General features: G+C 40.2%; 1 protein-coding gene across 3 annotated transcripts in view; it reads right to left on the reverse strand.

The window, feature by feature from the left end:
• CNTN1 (contactin 1) overlaps nt 1-13,301 on the reverse strand; it is a 193,852-nt gene that overhangs the window by 67,268 nt on the left and 113,283 nt on the right. For all 3 annotated transcript variants that reach the window (XM_066591751.1, XM_066591749.1, XM_066591750.1), the window contains 3 exons: nt 10,989-11,084; nt 3,272-3,478; nt 190-286 (listed from right to left, as the gene is read on the reverse strand). In XM_066591751.1, coding sequence (XP_066447848.1) covers nt 190-286; nt 3,272-3,478; nt 10,989-11,084 — 400 coding nt within the window. The remainder of the gene's footprint in view (nt 1-189; nt 287-3,271; nt 3,479-10,988; nt 11,085-13,301) is intronic.

A 13,301-nucleotide genomic window follows, 5' to 3' on the forward strand; every position in this document is an offset into this window, starting at 1 on the left:
TTCGAAAATGGGTTTTGTAAACCAAACAAGTGTAAAAGGATATAATTTAATTGTTGATTAAGATGTCTGGCTGTTGTTCCAAAATGTAATGGGCTTTAAGTCTTGTTCAAAAAAATGTTTAAAAAAGTCTGTAATGGAGCAACATCTCATTTTTAGCAAAGACATTTAACTCACTAGTACAACACTTACTTTCCTAATGCAAAACACTCCAGTGTCACATTTTGGTCTTTCAGAGCGTAAGTATCTGAAAATGCGACTTGGATGTCTGCTGCATAGCGCTTCGAAGCTGAAAAACAATTACATTAAAATGTCAAGTTGTCAAGTATTCAAGGTTATTTATGACAACATAAAATATTTGTCTGCTGAAGCTATTCTTATGTCAACATGTTTAAAGGGGTTCTGACATCCCAAAAAAAAAATTGTACTCACCTTGCCTGGCCTGGCCCGATCGCCAGGCATGTCCCTTCCAGCCGGCATCTTCTTCTGTGCCTTTAGAGCAGAGCAGGAGCGGTCAAAAAGACCGCTTCCTGCTCTGGTCCGTCCGTCAGGCACTTCCGAGGTGAACAGACGGACCGCCCACAGCAAGCACGTCACAAGCAGTGCTTGCTGTGGGCGGCCCGTCCGTCCTGCTGAACTCTGGAGTGCTGCGCATGCGCAGTGGAGACGCAGCCCGTCCTGACTCCTGTCAGAGGGCACCTCTCCACTGCGCATGCGCACGATCCCGGAGCGGCGCGGCTCTTGCAGACAGAAGAGGAGGAACAGCGCCTGCCGGGAGATGACCCCCCCGATCTCAACAACAACAGGAGAACAGGTAAGTATTATCTTTTTATGCTTTAGCAGCCATTAAACCATGGGTTCTCTGGGTCCATTAGGCACACCAGGGAACAATGGCTGCTAAAGTATAAAAACATTATTCGTGTCAGAACCCCTTTAACTATTTTATCCTAAGGGTTATTGAAATAGATACCCGTAGGTAGATAGACAGATACCTCTAGATAGATAGACCGATAGATACCTATTGATAGATACCTGTAGATAGATCGATATATCTATAGATATATATATATATCCAGATACCTCTAGAAAGATAGACAGATACCTATAGATATATATGTAGATACCTCTATATAGATAGACGGATACCATCTGTAGATTGACCGATATATACCTATAGATAGATACCCCCAGATAGATAGACAGATGCCTATAGATAGACCAATAGATACCTGTAGATGTATACCAAGATACCTCTAGAAAGATAGACAGTTACCTATAGATATACACCTGGCTACCTCTATATAGATAAACAGATACCTTTAAATAGATACCTGCAGATAGATAGATACCTGTAGATAGATAGATAGCTACCTACGGATAGACTGAGGGCGCTTTCCCACTACAGTTTTTATGTTCAATTTTTTGTGAGCCAAAACCAGGAGTGGGTCCAAAATACGGAAGAAATGCAAATCTTTCATTGTACTTTCTCTCCACTCCTGGTTTTGGCTCACAAAAATATTTTACATAAAAACTGTCGTGTGAAAGCGCCCTGAGAGATAGATATCTGCAGATAGATAAACTGATAGATACCTGTAGATAGACAGATAGGTAGACTGATGGATACCTGTAAGTAGATAGATACCTATAGATATATAAATAGAAAAATACCTGTAGATAGACCAATAGATACCTATAGACAGATAGATATCTCTAGTTAGATAAACATATAGATACCTGTAGATAGATATATACATACAGATAGATAAATAGCAAAATGCCTGTAGAGAGATACCTCTAGATAGATTGAGAGATGCCTAGATAGATAGGCCATTAGATAGCCTTAGGTAGATAGTCAGATATCTCTAGATAGACCAATAGATACCTCTGATAGAGAAATCTTATCCTCCTTTGCATCTGGAAGAAGCGTTGCAGGATTCAATGATGTACACCTCTTGATTGCAACATTTGTTAGAGTAAGGTGAACTACCTCACACTTTGTTAGTCTAGCCATTGATAGATGCTTGGTTGTCACTTGAGACAACACTTCGTAAACTAAGTGGGTTACTTGTACCACTAAAGGATGTTCCAGCACCATGTCTGCAACTTTTTCTTTGGGACTGGTACAAGTTGCAATGGCTCTGACGCATGAGGGGGTTCCCCTGGTCACCACATGAAGTCTGCAGGAGTAGTACCCCAAAGGCCGCTGCTTCCCTCCATGATGCTGAGTTAAGACGCCCTTTGCGTGGCCATCACTTTCATGGCAGAACAGGTTAAATGGCAAGTCAGGGATTCCTAAAGCTGGAGTTGACACAATTGCAGCCTTCTGAATCCCTCTTTTGCTTCCGGAGTCAAGTGATAGGGTTGTCCTTTATTATAGGCAATCAAAACATTAAGGCAGATGCTGAGGGAACCCGCTCTCTGCAGTAACTGATTAACCCAAGGAAAGTCCTGAGAGCTTGTACACCTTTTGGTTCTACTGCTAGAGCAATAGTTGATTTTCTGTCATCTGTAATATGTTTCATGTTACAGATAGAGGCATTATCAAATCCCAATTATTTATATTGTAAGAAGACTAAAATATAACATTCTTTAAGACAAATTCATTTTGTGAGGTGCTCTTCCCACAGAGAACTACTATAATGACGAGAATCAGACTGTTCAATAGCATACATTGTGGTGCTGGAGCCTAAACGGATGCACCTGACTGGGGACCCACTGACCAATGGAGAGGTAATTTAACATGGAAGTAGTGTTTGGGATTTGTATTGTGTGTATATATGGGTGCTTTTAGATACATGCTCTTATGATTGACAAAGACCGTTTCAAGATCGAAACATCGCATGATTTTGTATACCATGGAGTGAAATAAACTTTTGGATTTTTCTAACAACTTGGATCTGCAATGAGTTCCTGAGTGCCGCACCACTATATGCTATTTGACTTACTACTATTGAGCGGGGGTCAATGGTCGGTTTAGAGCAGGCACCACATTTGTACTACTTCCTCACTGTGTGACAAGGATTGGAGTGCTGCTGGCTGCTTTCAGTTTGGAGAATCAGACTGTTGGGACACATTCATGCTGGGGAACCTTCGACATGATATCCATATTATCATCAAGGATTGCTATGAGTGGACAGCCCTTGAATGGAATATATTGAAATACTACATATGCATTACATACAGATAGTAACGGTGTGTTGGTACACGTTCTGTCTTAGCATACGAAAAATAGGATCATATGTATCAGTTAATCGATAAAGCTGATAATACATACCTTCCGGTTGTGGCAAAAGAGATGTATACTTGCTAAATACACTTTTAGTAATTGAAGGACTGGACACAAAACATGAATAATTGCCTCTGTCAGATTGTTCTACTTTTGCAATATACAGATTTCCATTTTTCTGAGTAATAAACCTCCGTGAATCCATATTAATAAAGTTTGGAAATTCGTTTATAATCCATCTATAATTAAGGTCATCTGCAAATGGAAAAGAAGCAAAAGATCGATCAGAAAATATAAAAAATATTGTTCTGGAAAATAAACCTCTTTTACTCCAATAAATACCTGAAGGGTCGCTGAAATATTAAGTAGAGAAATAGTGAGAATACTATAATCTGTAGCATAAATACTCTGAGGAAAGAACTAACTAAAATCCCAGCTCCATCAGTACCACTGCATGGCATTCAAAACCTATATATATCTGTTATGACTAACGATGAGCAGTATTCAGGGAGACTTACCATATTGTTATTGCATTACCTTCCGGTTAACTTTTTTCGCCAGTTCATATACTTCCTAGTCCCATATGATATTACTTTTTTCCCTCATCCTAAAGACCTGATAATTTAGATGGCAACTTGCTACTTATTTATTTTTACTTTGTAAAGTTCTCAAGTTTGTTTGCCTTACCATCTAGTTATTGTTCTGTGCCTCATATAGAGGCTTTAGAGTCGGGAAATAATTTTTTTACCAAAATGAAGACAGTTGGCTTATACCTCATGGCTTTTTCTTTTTGCCTTTCTCTGGATATCAACATTGCAGGATAATAGACTGAACTGCATGGACATATGTATTTTTTCAGCCTTACATACTATGTTACTATGCTAGAGTAGTAATACAATTAGAGATGAGCAAGCATACTCGTCCGAGCTTGATGCTCGTTCGAGTATTAGGGTGCTCGAGATGCTCGTTACTCGAGACAAACACCACGCGGTGCTTGTCTCGATTAAACGAGCACTGACCATTGAATTCAATGGAGCCGGCAATACAGCCGGCTCCATAGAAAGCAATGGGCTGCCGGCGAGCGCGGGATGAATTTTCGGGAAGGGCTTAAAAATATAAGCCCTTACCTGAAAATCATCCTAAAATGTGTAAAAAGTTAAAAAAAATATATACTCACCTTGTCCCGGCAGAACGATGTTAGCCCATTGAATTCAATGGAGCCGGTAATACAGCCGGCTCCATTGAAAGCAATGGGCTGCCAGCGAGCGCGGGATGAATTTTCGGGAAGGGCTTAAATATATAAGCCCTTCCCTGCAATTCATCCAGAAATGTGTAAAAATAAAAAATATATATATACACTCACCTGGTCCCGGCAGACGGAGTTCAGCTGCGGCCAGCTGGCAGTGGGTGTGAAGGGGGTGTGAGTCAGACATGCCCCTGATTGGCTCAGCGCTGAGCCAATCAGAGGCTGATTTCACTCACACCCATTCATGAATTTGTGAATGGGTGAGTGAATCCTGCCTCTGATTGGCTCAGCGCAGCTCTCAGCTGAATGACAGCAGTTCAGCACCACAGTGCAGGGGACAGCAGGAGAAGACTCGGCTGTGCCCCGGCAGCTGAAGGGAGGTGAGTATCTAATTTTTTTGTTTTTTAAATCACTTTTAATTCATTTCCAGGGAATGGCTTATATGTAAAGCCCTTCCCTGAAAAAGAATTCAGGTGTGCCAGCAGACCATTGTCTTCAATGGAGTCGCCGGCAGCAGCAGCGGCTCCATTGAAGAGAATGCCTGCATTTTTATTCTATTTTACACTAAAATCTTTCTTTTTTCAGGTAAGGGCTTATATTTTTAAGCCCTTCCCGAAAATTCATCCCGCGCTCGCTGGCAGCCCATTGCTTTCAATGGAGCCGGCTGTATTGCCGGCCCATTGAATTCAATGGGCTAACATCGTTCTTCTCTGCCACAGCTGTTACAGCTGTGGCAGAGGAGAACGATCGTTATGCTGACAGTGGGGGGGCTCTCACTCTTGCCACTATTGTGGCTTAATAGTGAGACCTCGGAGCCCGAAATGCAGCCCTGCATGTTGCTCCTCGCCTGCCCTATCCATTTCTGTGTTTTTTACATGACTTTGGCGATTTGCTAAGATTTTCACAAATGAAAACCTTAGCGGAGCACCAGTCATATACAAAAATGCTCGAGTCGCCCATTGACTTCAATGGGGTTCGTTACTCAAAACGAACTCTCGAGCATCACTGACAGTTCGACTCGAGTAACGAGCACTCGAGCATTTTGGTGCTCGCTCATCTCTAAATACAATTCATTGTACTTTTCCGAGGCATTAATACATTTAAGCCATGTGCCCTAAAACAGGCATATCAAGTGCCCTGCAATGTAACTTCTTAGGGGTGCTTACTAGATGCATGGTGTGAAATATAAAAAACAAAAAACTAGGGGCCGCCCACCACCTAAAATATTGAGATTTGCCAAGTGCATGTCTATGTAGTATCCTCATATGCAATAGATATATAGTAAAAAAAATGTTGACTCTTAAAGCAAACCCCAAAAATGCACAGCTGAATAAAAACCAAAAATATTTTATTAAAATACTAAAAACTACTAATACTAGAGTCACAACCACTGCGAGGCCCTCGCTATATACCATAACACCTAGAGTCTAGTGTATATCTAAATATATACTAGAACAAAATGATAGCATTCGAATAAACACAAATAAAACTACAATTCTAAAAATATTCCTCCATTTGAAACTAGTTTACTGGATTGTTACATAAGATACAGTCCATTTCAATCTGACCGCTGAGTACAATAAACTTTGATATCTACTTGTGTCATAATAGATATCTATACTTCACAAGAACCTGTAACTTTTCCTAACGTGCGTACTAGTGGTGTCTACGAATATTCAGACACCTATTGTGCAATTGTCCACAGCATCTCCTCACAACACACAAATGAGTTTTCACCACTTTCGTCTCTCAGGTTCCCGGGTGGATCATTATTACCAGTTTCTCGTTTCGTTAACAAAGCGGTACAAGTCAATGGGACTTGTAATATGGGTCCTGCTAAATCCAGTCTGTCAGGACAAATTCAAAGATAGAAGTTGCTCCAGACACAGTCCTCCATCCACAGGGCTTAATAATCCACTAAATGACTACATCACAATAGTTGATCCACTCAACATTATCCAATGGCCACTAAAGAAAACTCTGAGATGGTATTAAAATGCATTCGGCTCCCTAAAACAAGTTACAGATTGTTGTGACGGAATTTAGCACACGTGTTATTTGCTATGCCTGGGTATCGAAGATGGCGCGGACACATGCTGTGGCAAGAACGCTGATCTGTGTGCAGCCGGTGAGTGCCGGTATCTGGAAGATTTTTTTTCAAAACTAAAACCTGATACATATGTACAATATCTATTATGACACAAGTAGATGTCAAAGATTGTTGTCCTCAGCAGACAGATTGGAATGGACTGTATCTTATATAACTATCCAGTAAACTAGTTGCAATTGGAGGAATATTTTTATTTGTGTTTGTGTGAAGGTTATCACAATGTACTATTGTATATTCAAATAATGACTAGATTCTGGGTGTAGTGGTATACCGCGAGGGCCCTGAGGTGGTTACCACTCTAGTGTTATTATTTTTAGTATTTTGATAAAATATTTATTAGTTTATATAGCTTTTTAGTTTAGCTGTGCACTTTTGGCTTTTCTTACTATATTACATGAAATTTGTCATGTCCATAGACCCTTTATTGTATGTTGGCACATGTAGTGCCTACTGGTCTGTATTATAGACCTGTAGGCACTGTGTGCCACTGTAGCCATGCTGCTAGAGGGAAATACAGAAATAATATGACATATAATGTTGCTTGTCATGCTTTATAAAATTCTGTTCTAATCCATAAATTAAAAATCTTTGTATCCTCTGTGTAAAATAGAAGTCACACATAGAAGCAGTATGGGCTCTTAAAAGAGGCCATAGACCCCAAATACAGTCGTATGCATAGGGCTTTACTGTCCTTTCACAGTGTACATACTGTGAAAACTGGAGCAGGATTGCCAATTATCTATAAAATTCTGGACAATCCATAAAAATCAGGGCTTACTCACATGAGTAATATTCTCACATGAGTTTTGTGTGATGCGCACAAAGTTGGTTAGAAGTAGCATTCCTTTCCTGTATATGTGTTTCCCTTGTCTAGGTGGTAAAATATAAGTAAATGTTGGTCCATTATGGATATAATCGTGTCTCGGCTTGATGTGTTGGTCATGTTTGTCAGGGTCGCCGTACTTGCGCCCTACAGGAACATAAAAGTATGGCCACAAACAATCCAAAGTGCGGTTTTGACATAACACAGTACTCATGTTAACCCACGCCGTGCATTAAAAAAATGACTATTGGATTCAAGCCCCCGCAGGATATTTTAAAGCATAAAACAGACAATGAATACGTACAATGTGCTATATAATTATGTAGGATATTTAGTATGTTGTGTTTCAGTCTTTCTGCAGGCGACCATTTATGTTTTGTGCTAAGGCAGAAAGGTGTTTTAGTCCCTGTGAAATCAGTTCTGCCTAGAACTCCACATAACCTCCATGATTTTCAACCGCTCAGAAGAGTGTAAAGGTTCCATCTTCAAAGGCCGGCAGACTGCACACTGCTAGAAGGGAGCGATAATCTTCTTTCTACAGATATACCTTATCTATGTTAAAGGCAGTGCAATGACAAGAAATACTGCAAGACAAATCCACCTGCACTTTCAAATATTGTAAAAGTCGACATGGAATTATCCGGCATTTCTCTTGGCACAATATAACAGCATTGTGGGAATATAAATAGATTTAGAGGCCAATAAGAATTTTCAGACAGTGATTAAATGTAGGGAATAATCTGCTATTTTAAATTCTACAGCCGTTAAAAATATATATTTTTGATATTTTTGGAGGCTAATTTGCATTATTTTTCCTTACACTAAACGTGATCATGGCTCCGTCTAATCAGACAAAGATTCTACATGTACAATATGATTTAACGCTGGTCACAAAGTTGCTCATAAAGCAAATTTGGAATTGGAGCACATTTCACATGACCGTATTATATATCCATGTTCTACAGAGCCATAATAGGACAAGCACAGGTAAGCGGGACCTTACTGCACCTCTTATGCCTCTCATTTCATACAGTTTTTTTTCCTATTGGATACTAAAGAAACTCAACAGAAAAATAATTTTGGCATTCTCTATTAGGCCTTAGTCAGACGGGCGTTTTTTCGCGCGATTTGCGGATCGCATGACTGATGCGCATCCGCAAATCTCGTGACCGGTGCCCGAAAATCGCCCGAAAATCTGCTCCTAGCCGCGTTTTATTAGAAACGGGCCGGAGCTGTCCAGCGCATTGCATTCAATGGAGCCGGCAATACAGCCGGCTCCATTGAAAACAATGCGCTGCGGGCGAGTGTGGGATAAATCGTCAGGAAGGGCTTAAATATATAAGCCCTTCCCTGCAATTCATCCAGAAATGTGTTAAAATAAAAAAAATATATATACTCACCTTGTCCCGGCAGCCGGAGGTCAGTGCGGCCGGCCTGCAGTGGGTGTGAAGGGGGTGTGAGTCAGACCTGTCCCCTGATTGGCTCAGCCTGAGCCAATCAGAGGCAGGTCTCACTCACACCCATTCATGAATTCATGAATGGGTGTGAGTGAGACCTGCCTCTGATTGGCTCAGCACTGAGCCAATCAGGGGGCAGGTCTGACTCACACCCCCTTCACACCCACTGCAGGCCGGCCGCGCTGAACTCCGGCTGCCGGGACAAGGTGAGTATATATATTTTTTTATTTTAACACTTTTCTGAATGAATTGCAGGGAAGGGCTTATATATTTAAGCCCTTCCCGACAATTCATCCAGCGCTGTCCGGCAGCCCATTGCTTTCAATGGAGCCGGCTGTATTGCTGGCTCCATTGAATTCAATGGGCAAACATCGTTCTTCTCTGCCACAGCTGTTACAGCTGTGGCAGAGAAGAATGATTTGTCTTCTATATGTTCTCAATGGGGTCGGCGCTGCTGCTGCCGGCCCCATTGAGCGCATATAGAGAAGAGAACAGGAATCGCAGATCGCAGATAGGTGCGATCTGCGATTTCTGCTCCATAATTTATCGGACGAGCGCATAAAAAGCGCTCATGTGTCTGATACCATTGCAAAGCAATGGTTTTAAAAAATCGCCGGACGCATGCGCATGCGCAAATTGTGCAAAAAACGCCCGTCTAACTAAGGCCTTACTGTGGAGGCATTCTCTCCTAGAAGTATTTCATAAGGCTCCCAACAGAACACTATATGGCTGCTCACAGTGTCCCTGCGGCTCTATGCTAGGGATTCCGTGTGCTGTTGTACAGCCTCCCGCATACAGCTCTGCTCTGAAGCCTATGGGAAAGTTCACATTTGGCAAGTGTTTTATGCTGTATTTTTTGAGTGCACATTTATATAGTATAGTACAATAGTTTGCAAGGTTGAAAAAAGCCACAAGTCCATTAAATTCCACTTTTAAGGGTACCTTTACACTTAGCAATATTGCTGCGGGCATTCCACAGTGGTAATCCCACAGCATTTCTGGTGGAAATCCACGATGGCCAAATTCGCACCTAAATAGTGCAGATTTGGCTATCTTTTAAATTGCAGAAATACTGCGAAATTTAACCTTTGTATTTCAGACATGCTGTAGATTTAGAATCCATGACGTTTTTCAAGCCTTTACTGCCTGTATGAAGGCGACTAAGGGTATGTTCTCACATCTGATTCCAATGTGGATTTTTCTACATGGATCCTACCTCTAACCATAGCAGAAATCTTGGAAAATAATTCACTGATACAACTTAAAATTCTGTTGTCCTCTGTTTATTTTGCAGAATTGTTCTATTTTTATGTAAAATTGCTTAAAATCAATAAATATAGATTTTGAAATAAAAAAGAAGACATCTTCTGCAGCTATACACATGTATACCTGCAGATCCCCATGTGTATTTAGCCCTTATCAATGAGGGGCAAATCCATGTGGGGAATACCCAATGTGGATTCCGCATCAAGAACTGAAACCTTTTTTCTTAAAGTGCAGATATCCATGGAAGGTTATGGGATGTAGATTTGACGCAGAATTGGTGCGGATTCTATGTTGAATCTGTATCAAAATTCCATCATGTGAACATACCTGAATCCTACAGTGCCGATCAATAAATAAGAGCATAAATGTATTTTACAGAACCTCATTTACATCCATGTACATTTCAGGGAATGCTGTGGATTTTGCACCCAGAGATTTCGCAAACAAAATTTGAGTCAGATCACATCCACACAGTACAGTTTGTTGCTGCCAAAGTCTGTGCCACAGAGTGCTAAGGCAGCAGAAATGCAGTCCTAAGCTTTCACTTACAACCTGAAGGTTGCAAGTTCAATCCCTGCTTGGTTCAGGTAGTCGACTCAAGGTTGACTCTTTCATCCTTGCGAGGTCAGTAAAATGAGTACCCATTGGTGTGGGGGGGGGGGGGTAATAAATAAACCACCTGAAAGCGCTGCAGAATAAGTTGGCGCTATACAAATAACAACTTTTTTTTTTATTTTTAGAAGTGGTTGTTGGAAAGAAGAAGGAGAAAGGATCCCATACTATAAGATCAGGATAGCTTTGGAAAAGGCAAACTTCTAGGAAAGATAGGAGGCTACAACCTTTTTAACTCTACTGATCATCACCTGGGTAGTGTGGAGGTGGGTCACAGATCAGCATTACCCCAGTTCCTTCTTTCACTTTCACTGCAGGACGTTCTTCTACAGGAAATGGATCCAGGTCTGCAGGCAAAAAGAAGTGTATATGTATATATTATATATGTATATATTTTATGTATTATAAGCAGTATACAATGATCTTCTTTGCCGCTTATTAAGCTCTGCCACGGACAAGGCTTAATAGGCATCCAAAGAGTGGCAGACCTATATATATATATATATATATATGACTATTAGCCAAGAATATGGAAGACAGGAGGAGGTAATATTCCCCCAATTTATTTCTAGCATGTGGTTGGTCAGGCATAGTCACAACAAAAAAATTATAGAAGAAAAACACTGTATATAAATGACTAGTGTAGTAATATAAGAAAATAAATTGAAACTGCTAACAGAAGTCCCATCAGTGCTGTCCACAGGAGACAAACAGGTTTGTGCTTTCTTTTTCTCCAGAGCACGTTTGTAACCTGACAGGAGAGATTTTATTGATTCCTGTTAGCAACCCTGGAATAGAACAGTTGATATCCATGAATGCATTTATCGCAGAAAATGCACAAGAAAAGTAAAAATTAGGGCAAAAGATATGCACCATTTATTGAGGAGCAGTGCAGAGCTTTGGCACTGCTGTGGCTGAAACTACTACAGCAATAACATGGGTAAACACTATAACTAAAGTGTTTATTGCAGGCATGCAACAATAATACACATTAATATAGTTATAGGAATGAAACGCAGGAATAAATTAGCCTTTCAATCTGACATAAATTGGGACCAATGTATCAAAATGCCACATACTGCATAATACATTAATTGTGCAACTCACAATATACTTACACTTCTTCTCCTACATATTGAAGAAGATTATTAAAAAATTTTGGAAATCATATAATAAGTAATCTAGAGGGCATACATGATACAAAGCCACTGTGAAATATTAGTAGTTTTTTAGCAGGTAGACATCCGGGCCCAGTGGTGGATACCTGATTTTGTCAATACAGAAGACTGCGCATATATGGACCAATTTATTATCCCCTGAACACCAGAATTCTGTCATCCAAAAATTGCTACTTTGATGCCCACGCTAAAACTTCGTCTGTAGGGGGCATGACCATGCAAGACCCGTCACATTTACTATAATCTATGGCAGAAAATGGTGTACATTTTTAGCAAAAACTTATTCCAGTTAGGAGCTGGTATAGGTTTTTATCTGGTCAATGGACGTGCTGGCAGATGAGACAAATGCATTAAGAGGCTTGTGCAGGATTTACTTAGGCAGGCTTGTGAAACACTGGTCTAAGTAAATAAGCCCCATTGTTTCCAACAAATGAATTGGCTAAGTATCTCCTATTTATTGATGTCGCTAGTGCTAGCCCTAGGGCTTAGAATAGTCAGTCTGCCCATGCAAACATCCAATCTTGGAAATAACTTACCTAGTACAAAACAATTAAGGGGCAATGTACTTTCCTTTCGTTATGTTTGAGTGAATTTGTTGTACATGAGGAACAGGCCACTTCCTTATCATGAGAGTAACAACTTGGACCCCCATCAATCATGAGAATAGTACTAGGTACTGCAATTTAATCACTTAGATGGGGGCTATATTGCATTTTTCCACACGGTGCCTGGTCAGGGGTGGTGTTGCTTAGGAAAGATACAGCCCATTTGTTCTCATGATTGGCAGTGGTCCAAACAAGTGGATACTTATTCTAGCAAAATACCATCCTCTGCTTTGGCGAAACGAAAAAGTCTGGTACTGTGTTAGCCAGTTTAACAAAATGTTATTGCTCTCAGTAAGAGATAATCTTGTGAATATGATACCTTTTAATGGCAAACAAGAAGAAATTATACTAACAGCGCATGTTTTTGAGACTTGTATAAAAGTGTTTCTTCAAATATTTTGTTATACCAGCCTTATGAGGCTTCTCCAAAGTAGTCTATAAGTAGTCTTCTATAAGTAATCTTGAAAGCTTGTGCTGTTAACATCATTTCTTTTTGTTAGCCATTAAAAGGTATCATATCTACAAGATTATTTTGTTTCTCTTACTGAGAACATAGCATTTTGTTTAGTTGGAAAATCCCATTATACTGAAAGGAGCTTGTATAGGCACAATGAAAAACGGATCCACTTTCCAAGAGATACTGGACTTAGGCTGCTTTCTGGCACAAATTGCACCAGAAAACTGCCTTGCATGCATTATGCTACATATATGAGATGTTTTAGACAGTTTTACACACTTTTTTGCCATTTCCAAAAAAGAAGCATGATTTTACAGACAGTAG

The sequence above is a fragment of the Eleutherodactylus coqui genome, chromosome 2 (genome assembly GCF_035609145.1).
Source record: "Eleutherodactylus coqui strain aEleCoq1 chromosome 2, aEleCoq1.hap1, whole genome shotgun sequence".
Classification (NCBI taxonomy): domain Eukaryota; kingdom Metazoa; phylum Chordata; class Amphibia; order Anura; family Eleutherodactylidae; genus Eleutherodactylus; species Eleutherodactylus coqui.